Source organism: Pristiophorus japonicus, chromosome 15, assembly GCF_044704955.1.
Source record: "Pristiophorus japonicus isolate sPriJap1 chromosome 15, sPriJap1.hap1, whole genome shotgun sequence".
NCBI lineage: Eukaryota > Metazoa > Chordata > Chondrichthyes > Pristiophoridae > Pristiophorus > Pristiophorus japonicus.
Genome location: NC_091991.1, coordinates 184,222,401 through 184,247,905, shown reverse-complemented (window position 1 = coordinate 184,247,905; position 25,505 = coordinate 184,222,401). Strand labels below are relative to the sequence as shown.

The following is a 25,505-nucleotide window of genomic DNA, read 5'->3' as shown; positions in this document are numbered from 1 at the left end:
GTGAAACCCAAGCTGAGTCCAGTAAATGCAAAATTGCGTACCTACACCAAAGAGCTCATACCAGTGATTGGCAGTGCAGCAGTCAAGGTGTGGTACGATGGGGCGGTTCATGATCTATCGCTGCAGATTGTTCCAGGCAATGGTCCAACGCTGTTCGGCAGGAGTTGGCTCAAAAAATAAAGTGGAACTGGAAAGACATTAAAGCTTTGTCATCGGTGGATGACGCTTCGTGTGCTCAAGTGCTGAGCAAAGTTCCCTCGCTGTTTGAACCGGGCAACTTCACGGGAACCAAGGTGCAGATCCACCTGGACTTGGATGCAAGACCCGTCCATTACAAAGCCCGGGCGGTCCCGTACATGATGAGGGAGAAAGTCGAAATTGAGCTGGACAGACTCCAATGTGAAGGGCTCATTTCACCGGTCGAATTTAACGAATGGGCTAGTCCCATTGTTCCTGTGCTAAAGAGTGATGGCACTGTCAGGATTTGTGGAGACTACAAGGTTACGATCAACCGAGTTTCGAAACAGGATCAATCACCGTTACCAAAGACTGATGACCTGTTTGCAACGCTAGCCGGGGGAAAGTCGTTCACCAAATCGGATCTGATGTCAGCCTATATGACACAGGAGCTTGTCGAATCATCAAAGAAACTTACCTGCATCAATACGCATAAAGGGCTGTTCACTTACAACAGGTGTCCTTTGGGAATTCACTTGGCTGCAGCCATATTTCAGAGAAACATGGAGAGTTTTTACTGAAGTCCATCCCTAGAACGTGGTGTTCCAAAACGACATTCTGGTCACAGGTCGTGACACTGCCCAACACCTGCACAACCTGGAAGAGGTTCCACGTCGTCTGGACAAAGTGGGGCTCAGGCTGAAACGTTCAAAGTGCGTCTTTATGGCACTGGAAGTCGAATTCCTGGGAAGGAAGATTGCTGCAGACGGCATCAGGCCTACGGACTCGAAAACAGAGGCCATCAAAAATGCACCCAGACCCCAGAATGTGATGGAGCTGCGTTCATTCCTTGGTCTTCTCAACTACTTCGGTAATTTCTTATCTAAATTGAGCACATTATTAGAGCCACTGCACAGGCTGCTCAGAAAAGGCGACAACTGGGTTTGGGGTGTATCTCAAGGCAGAGCCTTCGAGAAGGCTAGAAATCTGCTTTGTTCCAACAAATTGCTGGTACATTATGACCCGTGCAAGAGTTTAGTATTGGCCTGTGACGCTTCATCACATGGGGTTGGTTGCGTGCTCCAACAATCCAATGAGTCGGGCAAACTACAACCCATTGTGTACACATCGAGAAGCATATCTAAAGCGGAAAGAGCCCACGGCATGGTAGAGAAAGAAGCTTTAGCCTGCGTATGTGGGGTTAAAGAGATGCACCAGGATCTGTTTGGGCTTCGTTTCGAGCTTGAAACCGATCACAAGCCGCTCATATCTTTGTTTTCAAAGCATAGAGATTACAATACCAACGCGTCGTCCCGCATCCAGAGGTGGGCGCTGACATTATCTGCCAATGATTATGTCATTCGCCACAGACCTGACACCGAGAATTGTGCCGATGCATTGAGCCGTTTACCGTTGCCCATGCCGGAGGTGGAAACGCCACAGCCCGCAGACCCACTGTTGGTCATGGATGCCTTTGAGAGTGAAGGGTCGCCTGTCACTGCTCAACTAGTTAGGACCTGGACCAGCCAGGATCCGATCTTATCGGTTGTAAAACGTTGTGTCCTTAGTGGTGATTGGTCGGCCATTCCCAGGGAAGTGTGTGATGAGACCAAATCTTACAACCGTCGCAAAGACGAACTATCCACTCAATCTGATTGTTTGCTATGGGGTAATCGTGTTGTTATGCCCAAGAAAGGCGGGGAGAGATTTGTGCGGGATTTACACAGTACCCATCTCGATATTGTGATGATGAAGGCCATTGTTAGGTCTCACGTTTGGTGGCCTGGCATTGACTCTGATTTGGAGTCATGTGTGTATCAGTGCAACACTTGCATGCAGTTAAGCAATGCACCAGTGGAATCTCCGCTAAGTCTGTGGTCGTGGCCATCCAAACCATGGTCGAGGATCCACACCGACTATGCGGGTCCTTTCCTGGGCAAAATATTTTTGCTGGTGGTGGATGCGTATTCCAAATGGATAGAATGTGTAATCGTGTCATCCAGCTCATCCACAGCCACCATTGAGAGCCTTCGTGCCATGTTCACCACTCATGGTCTGCCCGACATCGTTGTGAGCGACAACGGATCGTGCTTCATGAGTTTGGAGTTTCAAGAGTTTATGAGACTCAATGGTATGAAGCACGTAAGGTCAGCACCATTCAAACCCGCGTCCAATGGTCAAGTAGAGTGGGCCGGCCAAACCATCAGCAGAGCCTGAAACGTGTAACTCACGGTTCTTTGCAGACCCGCTTGTCACGCATACTGCTCAGTTACAGGACGAGACTCCACATGCTTACCGGGGTCCCCCTGCTGAACTGTTGATGAAGAGAGGTCTCAAGACCAGGCTCTCGCTTGTCCACCCTGATCTTAACGATCACGTCGAAAACAGACGTCAACATCAGCAGTGGTATCATGATCACACTGCCGTGTCACGCGACATCTCTATTAATGATCCTGTGTATGTGCTAAATTATGGTCAAGGCCCCAGGTGGGTCACTGGCACTGTTACAAGGAGGGTAACAGGATGCTTATTGTCAGGCTCACTAATGGGCAAACATGCAGGAGGCACATTGATCAGACAAAATTGTGGCACACAGACGAACCGGAACAGCTTGAAGAAGACCCCATCAATGACCAACTGATTCATATTCAGCCATCAGAAGACCCTGCTGTTGTCAATGAATCTGGACCTTCAATCCCCGACATGGACACTGCCACTCCCATTAGATCAGCTACCCTGCCTCAAGTCATGACTGACTCGGAGAGCTCACCCAGATCTGGAATTGAACTGAGACGATCAACTAGGGAGCGGAAAGCCCCGGACCATCTCAATTTGTAAATCGGACTGATACCAAGATCTTGGGGGGGAATGATGTAATGTATGCATGCCTGGGTTTATCTGCCACCAGGGGGAGTGACCATCAGAGGTCATTGGGCCACAGACACACACGTGCAGCCCTTGTATATAAAGAAAGCCTCCATGTTTAATCCTCACTTTGAGAGCTAATAAAGTAGAGTCAGGTCACACCTGATTGAGTTCACGGTGCTAAGCCGATTGAGTTATTGCAGACACAAGGGGAGCTGACCAAAAGCTGGGGCAAAGAAGGATGTTTTAAGGCGTGTCTTAAAGGAGGAAAGAGAGGCGGAGAGGTTTAGGGAGGGAGTTCCAGAGCTTGGGGCCCAGGCAGCTGAAAGCACGGCCACCGATGGTGGAGCGATTATAGAAACATAGAAACATAGAAAATAGGTGCAGGAGTAGGCCATTCGGCCCTTCTAGCCTGCACCGCCATTCAATGAGTTCATGGCTGAACATTCAACTTCAGTACCCCATTCCTGCTTTCTCGCCATACCCCTTGATCCCCCTAGCAGTAAGGACCTCATCTAACTCCTTTTTGAATATATTTAGTGAATTGGCCTCAACAACTTTCTGTGGTAGAGAATTCCACAGGTTCACCACTCTCTGGGTGAAGAAGTTCCTCCGCATCTCGGTCCTAAATGGCTTACCCCTTATCCTTAGACTGTGACCCCTGGTTCTGGACTTCCCCAACATTGGGAACATTCTTCCTGCATCTAACCTGTCTAACCCCGTCAGAATTTTATAATCAGGGATGCTCAGGAGGGCAGAATTGGAGGAGTGCAGATATCTCGGGGGGTTGTGGGACTGGAGGAGATTACAGAGATAGGGAGGGGGCGAGGGCCATGGAGGGATTTGTAAACAAGGACTTCAGCAGCAGATGAGCTGAGGCAGGGGCGGAGACGGGCGATGTTACGCGGGTGGAAATAGGGGGTCTTAGTGATACTCCTATTGAAAAGTATTGAAATTCTTTTGCTGAACTTAATTTTTGGAGCGGGAGGGAAAGAGAGGAAAGGATCAGAACAACAGGGCAGTATTTTCACCACAACTGTGTCCTAGACAAGTGGCGTCTACATGATTTACAACGTGGATTTGGGAGACAGAACAGGAGTATGTTGGGGTGCCGCTGTCTGATGGTGGGGTACGGTTCCAGAGACATTGGCTGCCCTTTACTCTTTCAATTGAAACCCTTGCCCCAGTGTCATCAACCAAGTAATGTAACAAAGGTGCCTCCGTTTTGTAAGGGGCAAAACTAATAAAACCCAAATCATAAACAAGGCGATTGGCAGAATATCCAAAGGCGACATGAGGGAACCTTTTTACGCAGCGAGTGGTTAGGATCTGGAATGCACTGCCTGAGGGTGGTGGAGGCAGACTCAATCGCGGCTTTCACAAGGGAATTGGATAAATACCTGAAGGGAAAATGTGCAGGGCTCCAGGGAAAGGGCGGGGGAGGGGGACTGGCCGAGGTGCTCTTGCAGAGAGCCGGCACGGGCTCGATGGGCCGAATGGCCTCCTTCTGTGCTGTAACCAATCCATGATTCTATGAAAGGAAGCTTAACAAATTAAATCATAATGTTATCATGCTGTGGTTTATGCCTCAGCCAAGAGCCATTTGCACATCTGGCCAACTATTTCACCATGGATGACGCATTCTTGTATGTTAAAACGATTGTTCATTCGTTCCACATTTGCTTTGGTGTCTGAGAATGAGCAAGCTTTTTACTGAAAGCTTTTTTCAGTCAAGTTATCGGCAGCAGAGGAAGTATTGCTGGGGGTGGGGGGTAACTAGGAACGCACGCCCTGGGTTGCTGATTCTAGTCCAGGAGGAATCCAAGAGGGGGAATTGGGGCAGAAAACCCGGACAATTTATAATAACAGTTTGGGAAATTCATCCCCTGGAACGCAAAACTGGATCTGCCCCAACCTCCCCACACCCCTCTCAGTGAGCCCCTCGTATCGAGGATGACTTGCTTCCACGCCAAAAAGGGATGAGCTCACAGATGTTTCACTGAAGGACCTAATATTCCAGATCCCGAACTACATCCTGACGGGTGGAAGATGCCTGTGGGTGGATTGTTTTAACGTGGGGTGACTGTTGCACACCAGCCACCACACGGGCTTGACAGAGCGAGGTCTTGGTCCAGGGGCAAGGGTTACCCAGGACGACTGGAGACCAGCTCTGCTGCACGGACCCAGTGTGCTCACATATCGCAGTGTGGGCTGGGCCCGTGCTGCCCCTGGGCCCTCGCCTCTCCTGGGACCTGATCACATCACTCTACGATCTCTTGCTGCACCCCTGCTGTACCTGGGCCCCGCCGAAGTTCCTGCCACGCTACAATCGGCGACCTGGGTTTTGGGGACATCACCCAGTCACCCTCTTGGAACAGCTCGCGCTGTATCTTGAAGTGGCTCCTCCTCTTATACCCCTGAGCTCCGGCTGGTGTTTCCTCTCACACACACACACACTCACACACTCACACTGACACTCACACACACACACACTCACACACTCACACTGACACTCACACACACACACTCACACACACTCACACTGACACTCACACACACACACACTCACACTGACACTCACACACACACACTCACACACACTCACACTGACACTCACACACACACTAACACACACACACTCACACTGACACTCACACACACACACTCACACTGACACTCACACACACACACTCACACACACTCACACTCACACTCACACACACACTAACACACACACTAACACACACACACTCACACTGACACTCACACACACACACTGACACTCACACACACACTCACACACACACACTGACACTCACACACACACACTCACACTGACACTCACACACACACTAACACACACACACTCACACTGACACTCACACACACACACTGACACTCACACACACACTCACACACACACACTGACACTCACTCACACACACTCACACTGACACTCACACACTCACACTGACACTCACACACACACTAACACACACACACTCACACTCACACTGACACTCACACACACACACTGACACTCACACACACACTCACACACACACACTGACACTCACTCACACACACTCACACTGACACTCACACACACACACTGACACTCACACACACACTCACACTAACACACACACACTCACACTCACACTGACACTCACACACTCACACACACTCACACTGACACTCACACACTCACACTGACACTCACACACACACTAACACACACTCACACTGACACTCACACACTCACACTGACACACACACTGACACTAACACACACACTCAGTCACACTGACACTCACACACAGACACACGTCCCCTTTAAGAGGTGCGGGGAGTGCCCCTTTAAGGGACGGTTGCCCGGGAAACCGCGAGAGGCGGCGCTCGGAGAGAGAGAGAGCTCGGGACCGGCAGCGGCTCAGGGAGAGCCCGGGGATACACGGTGAGGCCGGGAGAGAGGGCCCGGGGAGTGGGTGAGGGAGAGGCCGGGGCCTGGGACACACGGTGAGGCCGGGGCCGGGGCCGGGGTGAGGGCGGCCCGGGGCAGGCCCTGAGCCCGGGCCCTGTGTGTGTGGGGGGTGTGGATGATCCCCGGGCTGTGTTGGGCGAGGAGCCGGGTTTCCCGGGGCCCGGGGGGTCAGTCACTGGGCTCAGGGCCTGCCCCGGTGTGTCTGGGATCTTGCTGTGCGCAGGTTGCTTGCCCCGTTCCCACAATACACCCCGGTGACCACACTCCCGACGGACTGTACAGCGCTCCGCGTCCCGAGGGTGTGAAAGGCGCTATACAAATGAAGGCCTTGCCATTAGTGTTTGCGCTTTGCCTGCTGTTAAATGGGGCGGGGTCCCACCCGGGGGTTTCTGCTCACTCCCCGTACCCCCCAACGTCACCCCCCGTACCGTCACCCCCCGTACCCCCCAACGTCACCCCCCGTACCCCCAAACCCTCACTCCCCGTACCGTCACTCCCCGTACCGTCACTCCCCGTACCGTCTCTCCCCGTACCGTCACTCCCCGTACCGTCACTCCCCGTACCGTCGCTCCCCGTACCCCGTACCGTCACTCCCCGTACCGTCGCTCCCCGTACCGTCACTCCCCGTACCGTCGCTCCCCGTACCGTCACTCCCCGTACCGTCGCTCCCCGTACCCTCGCTCCCCGTACCGTCACTCCCCGTACCGTCACTCCCCGTACCGTCACTCCCCGCTCCCCGTGCCGTCGCTCCCCGTACCGTCGCTCCCCGTACCGTCACTCCCCGTACCGTCGCTCCCCGTACCGTCACTCCCCGTACCGTCGCTCCCCGTACCGTCGCTCCCCGTACCGTCGCTCCCCGTACCGTCGCTCCCCGTACCGTCGCTCCCCGTACCGTCGCTCCCCGTACCGTCGCTCCCCGTGCCGTCGCTCCCCGTACCGTCGCTCCCCGCTCCCCGTACCGTCACTCCCCGTACCGTCACTCCCCGTACCGTCGCTCCCCGCTCCCCGTACCCCGTACCGTCGCTCCCCGTACCGTCGCTCCCCGTACCGTCGCTCCCCGTACCCCGTACCGTCACTCCCCGTACCGTCACTCCCCGTACCGTCGCTCCCCGCTCCCCGTACCCCGTACCGTCGCTCCCCGTACCGTCGCTCCCCGTACCGTCGCTCCCCGCTCCCCGTACCCCGTACCGTCGCTCCCCGTACCGGCGCTCCCCGTACCGTCGCTCCCCGTACCCCGTACCGTCACTCCCCGTACCGTCACTCCCCGTACCGTCACTCCCCGCTCCCCGTACCCCGTACCGTCGCTCCCCGTACCGTCACTCCCCGTACCGTCACTCCCCGTACCGTCACTCCCCGCTCCCCGTACCGTCTCTCCCCGTACCGTCGCTCCCCGTACCGTCGCTCCCCGTACCGTCGCTCCCCGTACCGTCGCTCCCCGTGCCGTCGCTCCCCGTGCCGTCGCTCCCCGTACCGTCGCTCCCCGTACCGTCGCTCCCCGTACCGTCGCTCCCCGTACCGTCGCTCCCCGTACCGTCACTCCCCGTACCGTCGCTCCCCGTACCGTCGCTCCCCGTACCGTCGCTCCCCGTACCGTCGCTCCCCGTACCGTCACTCCCCGTACCGTCGCTCCCCGTACCGTCGCTCCCCGTACCGTCGCTCCCCGTACCGTCGCTCCCCGTACCGTCACTCCCCGTACCGTCGCTCCCCGTACCCCGTACCGTCGCTCCCCGTACCGTCGCTCCCCGTACCGTCACTCCCCGTACCCCGTACCGTCACTCCCCGTACCGTCACTCCCCGTACCGTCACTCCCCGTACCGTCGCTCCCCGTACCCCGTACCGTCACTCCCCGTACCGTCACTCCCCGTACCGTCGCTCCCCGTACCGTCGCTCCCCGTACCGTCGCTCCCCGTACCGTCGCTCCCCGTGCCGTCGCTCCCCGTACCGTCGCTCCCCGTACCGTCACTCCCCGTACCGTCGCTCCCCGTACCGTCACTCCCCGTACCGTCGCTCCCCGCTCCCCGTACCCCGTACCGTCGCTCCCCGTACCGTCGCTCCCCGTACCGTCGCTCCCCGTACCGTCGCTCCCCGTGCCGTCGCTCCCCGTACCGTCACTCCCCGTACCCCGTACCGTCACTCCCCGTACCGTCACTCCCCGTACCGTCACTCCCCGCTCCCCGTACCGTCACTCCCCGCTCCCCGTACCGTCACTCCCCGTACCGTCACTCCCCGTACCGTCACTCCCCGCTCCCCGTACCGTCACTCCCCGTACCGTCACTCCCCGTACCGTCACTCCCCGCTCCCCGTACCGTCACTCCCCGTACCGTCTCTCCCCGTACCGTCACTCCCCGTACCGTCGCTCCCCGTACCGTCGCTCCCCGTACCGTCGCTCCCCGTACCGTCGCTCCCCGTACCGTCACTCCCCGTACCGTCACTCCCCGTACCGTCGCTCCCCGTACCGTCACTCCCCGTACCGTCGCTCCCCGTACCGTCGCTCCCCGTACCGTCACTCCCCGTACCGTCACTCCCCGTACCGTCGCTCCCCGTACCGTCGCTCCCCGTACCGTCACTCCCCGTACCGTCACTCCCCGTACCGTCGCTCCCCGTACCGTCGCTCCCCGTACCGTCGCTCCCCGTACCCCGTACCGTCACTCCCCGTACCGTCACTCCCCGTACCGTCGCTCCCCGTACCGTCGCTCCCCGTACCGTCGCTCCCCGTACCGTCGCTCCCCGTACCGTCGCTCCCCGTACCCCGTACCGTCGCTCCCCGTACCGTCGCTCCCCGTACCGTCGCTCCCCGTGCCGTCGCTCCCCGTGCCGTCGCTCCCCGTACCGTCGCATCCCGTACCGTCACTCCCCGTACCGTCGCTCCCCGTACCGTCGCTCCCCGTACCGTCACTCCCCGTACCGTCGCTCCCCGTACCGTCACTCCCCGTACCGTCGCATCCCGTACCGTCACTCCCCGTACCGTCGCTCCCCGTACCGTCGCTCCCCGTACCGTCACTCCCCGTACCGTCGCTCCCCGTACCGTCGCTCCCCGTACCGTCACTCCCCGTACCGTCACTCCCCGTACCGTCACTCCCCGTACCGTCGCTCCCCGTGCCGTCGCATCCCGTACCGTCACTCCCCGTACCGTCGCTCCCCGCTCCCCGTACCCCGTACCGTCGCTCCCCGTACCGTCGCTCCCCGTACCCCGTACCGTCACTCCCCGTACCGTCACTCCCCGTACCGTCGCTCCCCGTACCGTCGCTCCCCGTACCGTCGCTCCCCGTACCGTCGCTCCCCGTACCGTCGCTCCCCGTACCCCGTACCGTCACTCCCCGTACCGTCACTCCCCGTACCGTCGCTCCCCGTACCCCGTACCGTCGCTCCCCGTACCGTCACTCCCCGTACCGTCGCTCCCCGTACCGTCGCTCCCCGTACCGTCACTCCCCGTACCGTCACTCCCCGTACCGTCGCTCCCCGTACCCCGTACCGTCACTCCCCGTACCGTCGCTCCCCGTACCGTCGCTCCCCGTACCCCGTACCGTCGCTCCCCGTACCGTCGCTCCCCGTACCCCGTACCGTCGCTCCCCGTACCGTCGCTCCCCGTACCGTTGCTCCCCGTACCGTCGCTCCCCGTACCGTCACTCCCCGTACCGTTGCTCCCCGTACCGTCGCTCCCCGCTCCCCGTACCGTCACTCCCCGTACCGTTGCTCCCCGTACCGTCGCTCCCCGCTCCCCGTACCGTCGCTCCCCGTACCGTTGCTCCCCGTACCGTCGCTCCCCGTACCGTCGCTCCCCGTACCGTTGCTCCCCGTACCGTCGCTCCCCGCTCCCCGTACCGTCACTCCCCGTACCGTCACTCCCCGTACCGTCACTCCCCGTACCGTCACTCCCCGTACCGTCACTCCCCGTACCGTCACTCCCCGTACCGTCGCTCCCCGTACCCCGTACCGTCACTCCCCGTACCGTCGCTCCCCGTACCGTCACTCCCCGTACCCCGTACCGTCACTCCCCGTACCGTCGCTCCCCGTACCGTCGCTCCCCGTACCGTCACTCCCCGTACCGTCACTCCCCGTACCGTCACTCCCCGCTCCCCGTACCGTCACTCCCCGCTCCCCGTACCGTCGCTCCCCGTACCGTCGCTCCCCGTACCGTCGCTCCCCGTACCGTCGCTCCCCGTACCGTCACTCCCCGTACCGTCACTCCCCGTACCGTCGCTCCCCGTACCGTCGCTCCCCGTACCGTCACTCCCCGTACCGTCGCTCCCCGTACCGTCGCTCCCCGTACCGTCGCTCCCCGTACCGTCGCTCCCCGTACCGTCGCTCCCCGTACCGTCACTCCCCGCTCCCCGTACCGTCGCTCCCCGTACCGTCGCTCCCCGTACCCCCGTACCGTCGCTCCCCGTACCGTCACCCCCCGTACCGTCACTCCCCGTACCGTCTCTCCCCGTACCGTCACTCCCCGTACCGTCACTCCCCGTACCGTCACTCCCCGTACCGTCACTCCCCGTACCGTCACTCCCCGTACCGTCACTCCCCGTACCGTCTCTCCCCGTACCGTCACCCCCCGTACCGTCACTCCCCGTACCGTCACTCCCCGTACCGTCACTCCCCGTACCGTCGCTCCCCGTACCGTCGCTCCCCGTACCGTCACTCCCCGTACCGTCACTCCCCGTACCGTCACTCCCCGTACCGTCGCTCCCCGTACCGTCGCTCCCCGTACCGTCGCTCCCCGTACCGTCGCTCCCCGTACCGTCACTCCCCGTACCGTCACTCCCCGTACCGTCACTCCCCGTACCGTCACTCCCCGTACCGTCACTCCCCACTCCCCGTACCGTCACTCCCCGTACCGTCACTCCCCGTACCGTCGCTCCCCGTACCGTCGCTCCCCGTACCGTCGCTCCCCGTACCGTCGCTCCCCGTACCGTCGCTCCCCGCTCCCCGTACCGTCACTCCCCGTACCGTCACTCCCCGCACCCCGTACCGTCACTCCCCGTACCGTCACTCCCCGTACCCCGTACCGTCACTCCCCGTACCGTCGCTCCCCGTACCGTCTCTCCCCGTACCGTCACTCCCCGTACCCCGTACCGTCGCTCCCCGTACCGTCACTCCCCGCTCCCCGTACCGTCACTCCCCGTACCGTCGTTCCCCGTACCGTCACTCCCCGTACCGTCACTCCCCGTACCGTCGCTCCCCGTACCGTCGCTCCCCGCTCCCCGTACCGTCACTCCCCGTACCGTCACTCCCCGTACCCCGTACCGTCACTCCCCGTACCGTCACTCCCCGTACCCCGTACCGTCACTCCCCGTACCGTCGCTCCCCGTACCGTCTCTCCCCGTACCGTCACTCCCCGTACCCCGTACCGTCACTCCCCGTACCCCGTACCGTCGCTCCCCGTACCGTCACTCCCCGTACCGTCACTCCCCGTACCGTCACTCCCCGTACCGTCGCTCCCCGTACCGTCACTCCCCGTACCGTCACTCCCCGTACCCCGTACCGTCACTCCCCGTACCGTCACTCCCCGTACCCCGTACCGTCACTCCCCGTACCGTCTCTCCCCGTACCGTCACACTCCGACACACTGCCTGGCGCTCAACTAACACCGCTGTCATTTTACGTTTTTTATTAGTTCCTGGGATGTGGGCGTCGTTGGCCAGGCCGGCATTTATTGCCCATCCCTAACTGCCCCTTGAGAAGGTGGTGGTGAGCCGCCACCTTGAACCGCTGCAGTCCGTGTGGTGAAGGTGCTCCCACAGTGCTGTTAGGGAGGGAGTTCCAGGATTGTGACCCAGCGACGATGAAGGAACGGCCGATATATTTCCCAGTCGGGATGGTGTGTGACTGGGAGGGGAACGTGGAGGTGGTGGTGTTCCCATGCGCCTTCTATGGTAGAGGTCGTGGGTTTGGGAGGTGCTGCCGAAGAAGCCTTGGCGAGTTGCCGCAGTGCATCTTGTAGATGGTACACACTGCAGCCAGGGGGCGCCGGTGGTGGAGGGAGTGAGTGTTGAAGGTGGTGGATGGGGTGTCAATCAAGCGGCTGCTTTGTCCTGGATGGTGTCGAGCTTCTTGTGTTGTTGGAGCTGCACCATCCAGGCAAGTGGAGAGTGTTCCATCACACTCCTGACTTGTGCCTTGTAGATGGTGGAAAGGCTTTGGGGAGTCAGGAGGTGAGACACTCGTCGCAGAATACCCAGCCTCTGACCCGCTCTTGTTGTCGCAGCATTTATGTGGCTGGTCCAGTTAAGTTTCTGGTCAATGGTGACCCCCAGGATGTTGATGGTGGGGGATTCGGTGATGGTAATGCCGTTGAATATCAAGGGAGGTGGTTAGACTCTCACTTGTTGGAGATGGTCATTGCCTGGCACTTGTGTGGTGTGAATGTTATTTGCCACTTATCAGCCCAAGCCTGAATGTTGTCCAGGTCTTGCTGGATGTGGGCACGGACTGCTCCATTATCTGAGGAGTTGTGAATGGAACTGAACACTGTGCAGTCATCAGCGAACATCCCCACTTCTGACCTTATGGTGGAGGGAAGGTCATTGATGAAGCAGCTGAAGATGTTTGGGCCTAGGACACTGCCCTGAGGAACTCCTGCAGCGATGTCCTGGGGCTGGGATGATTGACCTCCAACCAGCACAATCAGCTTCCTTTGTGCTGGGTATGACTCCAGTCAGTGGAGAGTTTTCCCCGATTCCCACTGACTTCAGTTTTACTGGGGCTCCTTGATACCACATTCGGTCAAATGCTGCCTTGATATCGAGGGCAGTCACTTTGGACCAAGGCTGTAATGAGGTATGGAGCCAAGTGGTCCTGGCGGTACCCACACTGAGCATTGGCGAGGTGGTCCCTCTTATCGAGGATGACTTGCTTCCACACCAAACACGGATAAGTTCACAGGTGTTTCAATGAAGGACCTAATATTCCAGGTCCTGAACTACATCCTGAAGGGTGGAAGATGCCTGTGCTGGATTTTTGTAACGTGTGGTGGCTGGTGCACACCAGCCACCACACGGGCCTGACAGAGCTAGGCCTTTATCCAGTGGCAAGGGTTAACCAGGACGACTAGAGACCTGCTCTGCTGCACGGACTGAGTGCGCGCACACATCGCAGTGTGGTCTGGCCCGTGCTGCCCATGATGCCCCTGGCCCCGATCACGTCCCTCCACAGTCTCTCGCCGCTCCTTCGCCCCGACCTCGCCACTCCTGCTGCACCTGCCCATGTTCCAATCACTGACCTGGACCTTGATGATGTCACTGAGTAAGTGCTGCTTGATGCACTGTTGATGACATCTTCCATCTCTTTGGTTATGATTGAGCAAAGAATGTCCGACAGAGAGGGAAGATAGATTATGAGAGTAAACTAGCACGAAATATAAAAACAGACAGTAAGAGTTTCTACGGGTACATAAAAAGGAAAAGAATGGCTAAAGTAAATGTTGGTCCCCTAGAGGATGAGACTGGGGAATTAATAATGGGAAACGGGGAAATGGCAGAGATGTTGAACAAATATTTTGTATCAGTCTTCACGGTAGAAGACACTAAAAACATCCCAATAGAGGATAATCAAGGGGCTATGGGGAGCGAGGAACTTAATGCAATTACTATCACTAAAGAAGTAGTAAAATAATGGGACGAAAGGTGGACAAGTCCCCTGGACCTGATGGCTTACATCCTAGGGTCTTAAAAGAAGTGGCTGCAGAGATAGTGGATGCATTGGTTATAATTTACCAAAACTCCCTGGATTCTGGGGCAATCCCAGCGGATTAGAAAACCGCAAATGTAACGCCCCTATTTAAAAAAAGGAGGCAGACAGAAAGCAGGAAACTATAGACCAGTTAGCCTGACATCTGTGGTTGGGAAAATGCTGGAGTCCATTATTAAGGAAGCAGTAGCAGGACATTTGGAAAAGCATAATTCAGTCAAGCAGAGTCAGCATGGTTTTATGAAAGGGAAGTCATGTTTGACAAATTTTCTGGAGTTCTTCGAGGATGTAACGAATCGGGTGGATAAGGGGGAACCAGTGGATGTGGTGTATTTGGATTTCCAGAAGGCATTTGACAAGGTGCCACATAAAAGGTTACTGCACAAGATAAAAGTTCACAGGCTTGAGGGTAATATATTAGCATGGATAGAGGATTGGCTATCTAACAGAAAACAGAGTTGGAATAAATGGGTCATTTTCTAGTTGGCAAATAGTAACTAGTGGTGTGCTACAGGGATCAGTGCTGGGTCCTCAACTATTTACAATCTATATTAATGACTTGGATGAACGGACTGAGTGTAATGTAGCCAAGTTTGCTGATGATACAAAGATGGGAGGAAAAGCAAATTGTGAGGAGGACACAGAAAATCTGCAAAGGGATATAGACAGGTTAAGTGAGTGGGCAAATATTTGGCAGATGGAGAATAATGTGGGAAAATGTGAGGTTATCCACTTTGGCAGAAAAAATAGAAAAGCAAATTATAATTTTAAATGGAGAAAAATTGCAAAGTGCCGCAGTACAGAGGGACCTGGGGGTCCTTGTGTATGAAACACAAAAGGTTAGTATGCAGGTACAGCAAGTGATCAGGAAGGCAAATGGAATGTTGGCCTTTATTGCAAGGGGGATAGAGTTTAAAAGCAGAGAAGTCCTGCTCCAACTGTACAGGGTGTTGGTGAGGCCACACCTGGAGTACTGCGTACAGTTTTGGTCTCCGTATTTAAGGAAGGATATACTTGCATTGGAGGCTGTTCAGAGAAGGTTCACTCGGTTGATTTTGGAGATGAGAGGGTTGACTTATGAAGAGAGGTTGAGTAGGTTGGGCCTATACTCATTGGAGTTCAGAAGAATGAGAGGTGATCTTATCGAAACACATAAGATAATGAGGGGGCTTGACAAGGTGGATGCAGAGAGGATATTTCCACTCATAGGGGAAACTAAAACTAGGGGACATAATCTCAGAATAAGGCTCATTTAAAACTGAGATGAGGAGGAATTTCTTCTCAGAGTTGTAAATCTGTGGAATTCTCTGCCCCAGAGAGCTGTGGAGGCTGGGTCATTGAATATATTTAAGGCAGAGTTAGAAAGATTTTTGAGCGATAAGGGAGTAAAGGGTTATGGGGAGCGGACCGGGAAGTGGAGCTGTGTCCATGATCAGATCAGTCATGATCTTATTGAATGGTGGAGCAGGCTCAAGGGGCCAGATGGCCGACTCCTGCTCCTATTTCTTCTGTTCTTATGAGAGTAGACTGATGGGGCGGTAATTGTCCGGATTGGATTTGTCCTGCTTTTTGTGGACAGCACATACCCGGGCAGTTCTCCACATTGTCGGCTAGATGCCAGTGTTGTAGCTGCACTGGAACAGCTTGGAAAGAGATGCGGCTAGTTCTGGAGCACAAGTCTTCAGCACGACAGCTGGGATACTTTTGGGGCCCATAGCCTTTGCTGTATCCAGTGCGCTCAGCTGTTTCTTGATAACAACAACAACTTGTATTTATATAGCGCCTATAACATAGTGAAACATCCCAAGACACTTCACAGGAGTATTATGAGACGAAAAAATTTGACACCGAACCGCATGAGGGGAAATTAGCGCAGGTGACCAAAAGCTGGGTCAAAGAAGTCGGTTTTAAGGAGCGGCTTGAAGGAGGAACGAGAGGGGGAGAGGTTTAGGGAGGGAGTTCCAGAGTTCAGGGCCCAGGTAACAGAAGGCACGGCCACCGATGGTGGAGCGATTATAATCAGGGATGCTTAAGAGGGCAGAATTAGAGGAGTGCAGACATCTCGGGGGAGGTTGTGGGGCTGGAGGAGATTACAGAGATAGGGAGGGGCGAGGCACTGGAGGGATTTGTAAACAAGGGCTTCAGCAGCAGATGAGCTGAGGTAAGGGCGGAGACAGGCAATGTTACGGGGCTGGAGGAATCACGTGAAGTGATTCGAATTGGCTGAAGACTGGCTTCTGTGATGATAGGGACCTCGGGAGGAGGCTGAGATGGATCATACACACAGCACTTCTGGCTGAAGGTGGTTGTAAATATTTCAGCCCTGTCTTTTGCTCCGCCATCATTGAGGATGGGGATATTCATGGAGCCTCCTCCTCCCGTTAGTTGTTTAATGGTCTACCACCATTCACGACTGGATATGGCAGGACATAGAAACATAGAAAATAGATGCAGGAGTAGGCCATTCAATGAGTTCATGGCTGAACATGCAACTTCAGTACCCCATTCCTGCTTTCTCGCCATACCCCTTGATCCCCCTAGTAGTAAGGACTACATCTAACTCCTTTTTGAATATATTTAGTGAATTGGCCTCAACAACTTTCTGTGGTAGAGAATTCCACAGGTTCACCACTCTCTGGGAGCTTTGGTCTGATCCGTTGATTGTGTGATCGCTTAGCCCTGTCTATAGCATGCTGCTCCTGCTGTTTAGCATGCATGTAGTCCTGTATTGCAGCTTCCCCAGGTTGGCACCTCATTTTTCAGTAGGCCTGGTACTGCTCCTGGCGTGCTCTTCTACACTCCTCATTGAAACACGGTTGGTCCCCTGGATTGATGGTAACGGTAGAGCGAGGGATATGCCGGGCCATGAGGTTACAGATTGTGGTGGGATACAATTCTGCTGCTGCTGATGGCCCACAGCGCCTCTTGGATGCCCAGTTTTGAGCTGCTAGATCTGTTCTGAATCTATCCCATTTAGCACGGTGGTAGTGTCACACAACACGATGGAGGGTGTTCTCTGTATTGTAATTATAATAATTGCATAAGCGATTATACTTGGTTTAAGAAGTGATTAAGGTGATGCCTCTACAATTCCGGTGAAGTGTGAAATTTGTGTAATTTGTTGAGTGAAGGTGCTGAGTACTCCAATCGCAATCCTCGTCCTTCCAAACCTGGGCTACCTGGAGCCAGCTGTGTAACCTGTGTGCAGCACTGAGCAGCAACTGGAGGTGATGGATTAAGTGTCTCACACCAGATGAGTTTAGTTGAAGTATATTTTCTTGGAGGTGGGTGGGGTGGCTTGACGCATCCACCTCCACGGAGGTGTGTGGGGGACCTGACCCATCCACCTCCATGGCACGAACCTGGTATTGCAGTACTTCCAGGAACGGTGCAGTGGCTCTAGGCCTTTTGGCTAAGAGCATTGGCGCAGAGTGATCCTTGAATGGGCCCAAGGTGACCTCTGGCGTTTGTGATTTGACAAAGAATTGGAACGATTGGCTATGAATTTCCAAAAAAAAAATATATATATTTTTCTTGTGAATTAAACAGATTTAGAAATGACATTGTTGTCCATTAAATCAGTCTATTAACCATTTCATATTTAATACAGAAGGAAAATAGAGAGACGTGCGTTTCTGTAGCGCCTTTCACAACCTCAGGACGTCCCAAAGTGCTTTACAGCCAATGAAGTACTTTTTTTGAAGTGCAGTCGCTGTCGGAATGTAGGAAACGCAGCAGCCAATTTGCGCACAGCAAGCTCCCACACACAGCAATGTGATAATGACCAGATAATCTGTTTTAGTGATGTTGGTTGAGGGATAAATATTGACCCCAGGACACCGGATAGAACTCCCCTGCTCTTCTTCAAAATAGTGCTCTAGGATCTTTTACATCCACCCGCGAGAGCAGACAGGGCCTCGGTTTAACGTCTCATCCGAAAGACGGCACGCCTGACAATACAGCGCTCCCTCAATACTGGATTTTTGTGCTCAAGTCCCTGGAGTGGGAGACTGGGGGAGAGAGATGGATGAGGGAAGGAGGGAGAGAGAGACTAGGGGAGAGATGGATGAGGGAAGGAGGGAGAGAGAGACTGGGGGAGAGATGGATGAGGGAGAGAGAGACTGGGGGAGAGATGGATGTGGGAGAGAGAGACTGGGAGAGAGATGGATGTGGGAGCGAGGGAGAGAGAGACTGGGGGAGAGATGGATGTGGGAGCGAGGGAGAGAGAGACTGGGGGAGAGAGAGACTGGGAGAGAGATGGATGTGGGAGCGAGGGGGAGAGAGAGACTGGGGGAGAGATGGATGTGGGAGCGGGGGAGAGAGAGACTGGGGGAGAGAGAGACTGGGGGAGAGATGGATGTGGGAGCGGGGGAGAAATGGATGTGGGAGCGGGGGAGAGATGGATGTGGGAGCGAGGGAGAGAGAGACTGGGGGAGAGATTGATGAGGGAAGGAGAGAGAGAGAGAGAGAGACTGGAGGACAGATGGATGTGGGAGAGAGAGACTGGGGGAGAGATGGATGAGGAAAGGAGGGAGAGAGAGACTGGGGGAGAGATGGATGAGGGAAGGAGGGAGAGAGAGACTGGGGGAGAGATGGATGAGGAAAGGAGGGAGAGAGAGACTGGGGGAGAGATGGATGTGGGGGAGAGATGGATGAGGAAAGGAGGGAGAGAGAGACTGGGGGAGAGATGGATGAGGGAAGGAGGGAGAGAGAGAGACTGGGGAGAGATGGATGTGGGGGCGAGGGATCAGGAACCCACAACCTTGTGACTCCGAGGCGAGAGTACTACCCACTGAGCCACAGCTGAGCCGATTCGGAGCTGTATCGTATACAATTCAAGTGTTGCTGTTGTATGAACTGTTGCCCTGATGCCACGGATCCCAGTAACGTCGGAATTTTCCTCCAGGACGTTTAGGTGTTGCCATGGCAACAGCACTGAACGAGAGCCACCGCCGATTCCTGCAGACGATGATGTCCCAGGGAATTCTGGAAGGCTCGGTGATGAGGAAGTTGCACAAGCATTGCTGTGAAACACACAAAGGTCAGCCAGCTCCTTGTTACTTTGAATTTATTCTGTGGGGCCGTAACGTCCGAAAGCTGCTGGTCTGGGCTGAGCCTGTGCCAACACTGGGCCGGCAGCTTTCTGTGCTGCAAGTTATCGCTGGGGATTGGTGTCCTGTAATTCCCAGATAGGAGGGGGGGCGGACTTTCATTTACAGAGTGACCACATCTCCGAACCGACTGGGCTTCACTTCATCGTCCTCATAGGCAGTCCCTCGGAATCGAGGAAGACTTGCTTCCACTCTAAAAGTGAGTTCTCAGGTGACTAGGAAAAGGGGAGGTGCAACGAGACCTGGGTGTCATGGTACATCAGTCATTGAAAGTTGGCATGTAGGTACAGCAGGCGGTGAAGAAGGCAAATGGTATGTTGGCCTTCAAGCTAGGGGATTGGAGTACAGGAGCAGGGAGGTCTTACTGCAGTTGTACAGGGCCTTGGTGAGGCCTCACCTGGAATATTGTGTTCAGTTTTGGTCTCCTAATCTGAGGAAGGACATTCTTGCTATTGAGGGAGTGCAGCGAAGGTTCATCAAACTGATTCCAGGGATGGCAGGACTGACATATGAGGAGAGACTGGATCAACGGGGCCTTTATACACTGGAGTTTAGAAGGATGCGAGGGGATCTCATAGAAACACACAAGATTCCGACGGGACGGGTCAGGTTAGATGCGGGTAGAATGTTCCCGATGTTGGGGAAGTCCAGAACCAGGGGACGCAGTCTTAGGATAAGGGGTAGGCCATTTAGGACTGAGATGAGGAGAAACTTCTTCACTCAGAGAGTTGTTAACCTGTGGAATTACCTGCTGCAGAGAGTTGTTGAGGCCAGTTCATTGGATATATTCAAGAGGGAGTTAGATCTGACCCTTACGGCTAAAGAGATCAAGGGGTATGGAGAGAAAGCAGGAAAGGGGTACTGAGGGAATGATCAGCCATGATCTTATTGAATGGTGGTGCAGGCTCGAAGGGCCGAATGGGCCGCTCCTGCACCTATTTTCTATGTTTCTATGACTGAACAGTCCAATACGGGAATTACAGTCTCTGTCACAGGTGGGACAGACAGTGGTTGAGGGAAAGGGTGGGTGGGGAGTCTGGTTTGCCGCACGCTCCTTCTGCCTGCGATTGATTTCTGCATGCTCTCGGCGACGAGACTCGAGGTGCTCAGCTCCCTCCTGGATACACTTGCTCCACTTAGGGTGGTCTTTGGCCAAGGACTCCCAGGTATCGCTGGGGATGTTGCATTTTATCAAGGAGGCTTTGAGGGTGTCCTTGAAACGTTTTCTCTGGCCACCTGGATCTTGCTTGCCGTGTAGGAGTTCCGAGTAGAGTGCTTGCTTTGGGAGTCTCGTGTCCGGCATGCGGACGATGTGGCCCTGCCCAGCGGAGCTGGTAGAGTGTGGTCAGTGCTTCGATGCTGGGGATGTTGGCCTGATCGAGGACGCTAATGTTGGTGCGTCTGTCCTCCTAGGGGATTTGCAGGATCTTGTGAAGACATCGATGGTGGTATTTCTCCAGCGATGTGAGGTATCGACTGTACATGGTCCATGTCTCTCAGCCATACAGGAGGGAGGGTATCACTACAGCCCTGTAGACCATGAGCTTGGTGACGGATTTACAGTAAGAGCAGAGACCATTGTTGGGTAGCAAATGTGCACAGTGCGATCCCACTAACAACCGGCTGAATGCTGTCAATCTGCTTTTGGTGGGATCAGTGGGCCTGTCGTGAGGTTCCTGCTGGATGGTCTGTGGCCCGGGGCAGAGATGTGACGAGGCACTGCTAACCTGGCCTGCTCACCTAGCCGCAGCAGGAAATGCCTTCTCGCTCCGCCCCGACAATTGGAGCTCATTATAACAGAACATGGCAGCTGCACCAAGCTTCAATCACTCCCCACAACACGGCACCTCACTCACCCCCCCCCCCCCCCCCCCCCCCCCCCCCCCCCACACACACTGGGTACGCACTGCCTGTTCACACTGCAGCACCAGTCCCTGGATAATTATCAGGGGCAAGAATCCGGGTTGATGATTCTTTTTTAAATCCCCTTTCCTAAGCCAGGGATGTGGGTTCCCAGACTGGGTTCAAACCTGGGACCTTCCCAGACTGTCTCAGACTGGGTTCAATCCTATTCTAATTCCTGTGACTCCCAGTAATGCTGTACCCTGACCTGTGACTCCCAGTAATGCTGTACTCTGACCTGTGACTCCCTGTAATGCTGTACCCTGACCTGTGACTCCCAGTAATGCTGTACCCTGACCTGTTACTCCCAGTAATGCTGTACTCTGACCTGTGACTCCCAGTAATGCTGTACTCTGACCTGTGACTCCCAGTAATGCTGTACCCTGACCTGTGACTCCCAGTAATGCTGTACTCTGACCTGTGACTCCCGGTAATGCTGTACCCTGAGCTGTGACTCCCAGTAATGCTGTACCCTGACCTGTGACTCCCAGTAATGCTGTACCCTGACCTGTGACTCCCAGTAATGCTGTACCCTGACCTGTGACTCCCGGTAATGCTGTACCCTGAGCTGTGACTCCCGGTAATGCTGTACCCTGACCTGTGACTCCCGGTAATGCTGTACCCTGAGCTGTGACTCCCGGTAATGCTGTACCCTGACCTGTGACTCCCAGTAATGCTGTACCCTGAGCTGTGACTCCCGGTAATGCTGTACCCTGACCTGTGACTCCCGGTAATGCTGTACCCTGAGCTGTGACTCCCGGTAATGCTGTACCCTGAGCTGTGACTCCCAGTAATGCTGTACCCTGAGCTGTGACTCCCGGTAATGCTGTACCCTGACCTGTGACTCCCGGTAATGCTGTACCCGGAGCTGTGACTCCCAGTAATGCTGTACTCTGAGCCGTGAGGATGTGGCCTGTACGTGATGCTCAGTGCCTCCTCCTACACCTGCCCCCCCCCCAACCTCCCAAGGTGTGACTGCACCTCGCCCTCCGTCCCCTCGGACACTGTCAAGGCTGTGCTGCGAGGGCTGTTGTTGTGTGCCAGTATCTCTAGCACGGATCGATTGTGATTTGGAAGTGGAAGTAGGGTTGGTGAGAAGTTTATCGCTGCTCTGCCGTACACGTTTGGGTGGAGCCACTCTCTGTAGATTGGACACTGCCGTACGATACAGAGCGGAAAACCCATTACTGAATCACTCTCTCCAACTTGCGATTGGGCAACTTGCCCTTCTGGTTTTAAGAGAGAGCTGCCGCTTTTAGTTTCACCCACATTACCTGGAAACTCGATGATTTAACTGCTGTGTGTGTGACTGTAGGAAAGTCCCACATCCTGCAGGGTAGCCACACAGTCAGTGTGGCTGATTAACCGTGCTGTTTACTGACATGTACCTGCTGAGTCCTGCAGCGACGCTCATGACATTTTATAACCACCAGTCTGTTGCACCATATAGTGTCTGGGAGCGTGGGGGTTTGTCTGGGAGCATGGGAGGGGAAGGTGGGTTCTGGGAGCTGGTGAGTGTGGTGTGTCATTGATCACATTGCTTCTCACCTGGAAGGACAGAGAGAATTCCTGTTACATTCGCCTCCCAGCACTGATGCTGTGTGGACGGGCCTGTAAGATTAATAAAACAAATTTACACAGTCCTGTATCTGTCCCACACACTGGGCCCCCAGCCCTATATCTGCCCCACGCTACATACACTGGGCCCCCAATATGGTGCGTGTTGGGGTCGATTGCTTAGCTACTACAGGTTTCTGTTGGAGGGCGAGTTACTCTGGATTATGAAATATAAAAACAGATACTAAGAGTCTCGACAGGTACATAAAAGGAAAAGAGTGGCTAAAGTAAATGTTGGTCCCCTAGAGGATGAGACTGGGGAATGAATAATGGGGAACAGGGAAATGGCAGAGACACTGAACAAATATTTTGTATTGGTCTTCATGGTAAAAGACACAAAAAACATCCCAATAGTGGATAATCAAGGAGCAATAGGGAGGGAGGAACTTAATACAATCACTATCACTAAAGAAGTAGTACTCGGTACAGATCATCATCATCATAGGCAGTCCCTCGAGTCGAGGATGACTTGCATTCACGCCAAAAAAAGGATGAGTTCCCAGGTGTTTCAATGAAGGACCTAATATTCCAGATCGCGAACTACATCCTGAAGGGTGGAAGATACCTGTGCGTGGATTGTTTTAACGTGGGGTGACCGTTGCACACCAGCCACCACACGGGCTTGACAGAGCGAGGTCTTGGTCCAGTGGCAAGGGTTATCCAGGACGACTGGAGACCAGCTCTGCTGCACTCGGTAAAACAATGGGACTAAAGGTGGACAAGTCCCCTGGACCTGATGGCTTACATCCTAGGGTCTTAAAATAAGTGGCTGCAGAGATAGTGGATGCATTGGTTGTAATTTACCAAAACTCCCTGGATTCTGGGGCGGTCCCAGCGGATTGGAAAACCGCAAATGTAACGTCCCTATTTTTTTTTTAAAAAGGAGGCAGACAGAAAGCAGGAAACTATCGACCAGTTAGCCTAACATCTGTCGTTGGGAAAATGCTGGAGTCTATTATTAAGGAAGCAGTAGCAGGACATTTGGAAAAGCATAATTCAATCAGGCAGAGTCAGCATGGTTTTATGAAAGGGAAATCATGTTTGACAAATTTGCTGGAGTTCTTTGAGGATGTAACGAGCTGGGTGGGTAAGGGGGAACCAGTGGATATGGTGTATTTGGATTTCCAGAAGGCATTCGATAAGGTACCACAAAAGGTGACTGCACAAGATAAAAGTTCACGGGGTTGGGGGAAAAACAGATATACTGCTTTGGGTACTGTTGGGGCATTGACTCATCCGGGGAGAACAGCAGCAGTCAAATTCATGGCACCGTGGGTGGCTCTGCTGCACAGGAGGGCAGGAAAAAGAGTGGGAGAGCGATAGTGGTAGGGGATTCTATTGTAAAGGGAATAGATAGATGTTTCTGCGGCCACAATCGAGACTCCAGGATGGTATGTTGCCTCCCTGGTGCAAGGGTCAAGGATGTCTCGGAGCGGGTGCAGGACATTCTGAAATGGGAGGGTGAACAGCCAGTTGTCGTGGTGCATATAGGGACCAACGATATAGGTAAAAAACGGGATGAGGTCCTACGAGACGAATTTAGGGAGCTAGGAGCTAAATTTAAAAAGAAGGACCTCAAAGGTAGTAATCTCAGGATTGCTACCAGGGCCACGTGCTAGTCAGAGTAGGAATTGCTGGATAGCTCAGATGAATACGTGGCTTGAGGAGTGGTGCAGAAGGGAGGGATTCAAATTCCTGAGACATTGGAACTGGTTCTAGAGGAGGTGGGACCAGTACAAACCGGACGGTCTGCACCTGGGCAGGAACGGAACCAATGTCCTAGTGTTTGCTAGTGCTGTTGGGGATGGGTACCTATGCAGGGAGACGGAGGGAAGTAGAATGGGGACAGAAACAAAAGATAGAAAGAAGAAAAGTAAAAGTGGAGGGCAGAGAAACCCAAGGCAAAAAGGGCCACATTACACCAAAATTCTAAAGGGGCAAAGTGTGTTAAAAAGGCAAGCCTGAAGGCTCTGTGCCTCAATGCGATGAGTATTCGTAATAAGGTGGGCGAATTAACTGCGCAGGCAGCAAGTAACGAATATGATATCATTGGCATCACAGAGACATGGCTCCAGGGTGACCAAGGCTGTGAACCCAACATTCAGGAAGGATAGACAGAAAGGAAAAGGAGGTGGGGTGGCGTTACTGGTTAAAGAGGAAATTAACGCAAAAGTAAGGAAGGACATTAGCTTGGATGATGTGGAATCGGTATGGGTGGAGCTGTGGAATACCAAGGGGCAGAAAACGCTAGTGGGAGTTATGTACAGACCACCAAACAGTAGTAGTGAGGTTGGGGACAGCATCAAACAAGAAATTAGGGATGCGTGCAATAAAGGTACAGCAGTTATCATGTCTGACTTTAATCTACATATAGATTAGGCTAACCAAACTGGTAGCAATGCGGTGGAGGAGGATTTCCTGGAGTGTATTAGGGATGGTTTTCTAGACCAATATGTCGAGGAACCAACTAGAGGGCTGGCCATCCTAGACTGGGTGATGTGTAATGAGAAAGGACTAATTAGCAATCATGTTGTGCGAGGCCCCTTGGGAAGCGTGACCATAATATGGTAGAATTCTTTATTAAGATGGAGAGTGACAGTTAATTCAGAGACTAGAGTCCTGAACTTAAGGAAAGGTAACGTCGATGGTATGAGACGTGACTTGGC

The 25,505-nt window shown here is 54.5% G+C and overlaps 1 protein-coding gene and 1 long non-coding RNA gene across 4 annotated transcripts in view; one reads left to right on the top strand and one right to left on the bottom strand.

The window, feature by feature from the left end:
* LOC139281316 (uncharacterized) overlaps positions 1-6,334 on the bottom strand; it is a 17,415-nt gene extending 11,081 nt beyond the window's left edge. The window contains exon 1 of the long non-coding RNA XR_011596862.1: positions 5,339-6,334. This is a non-coding gene — a long non-coding RNA (uncharacterized lncRNA). The remainder of the gene's footprint in view (positions 1-5,338) is intronic.
* The window catches only part of nsmce1 (NSE1 homolog, SMC5-SMC6 complex component), a 41,487-nt gene continuing 22,131 nt past the window's right edge, over positions 6,150-25,505 (top strand). The window contains exons 1-2 of one of the 3 annotated variants that reach the window (XM_070901466.1): positions 6,150-6,499; positions 19,116-19,250. In XM_070901466.1, coding sequence (XP_070757567.1) covers positions 19,133-19,250 — 118 coding nt within the window. In that variant the 5' untranslated portion in view covers positions 6,150-6,499; positions 19,116-19,132. The remainder of the gene's footprint in view (positions 6,500-19,115; positions 19,251-25,505) is intronic. The other 2 variants (XM_070901465.1, XM_070901464.1) reach the window with 2 other exon arrangements.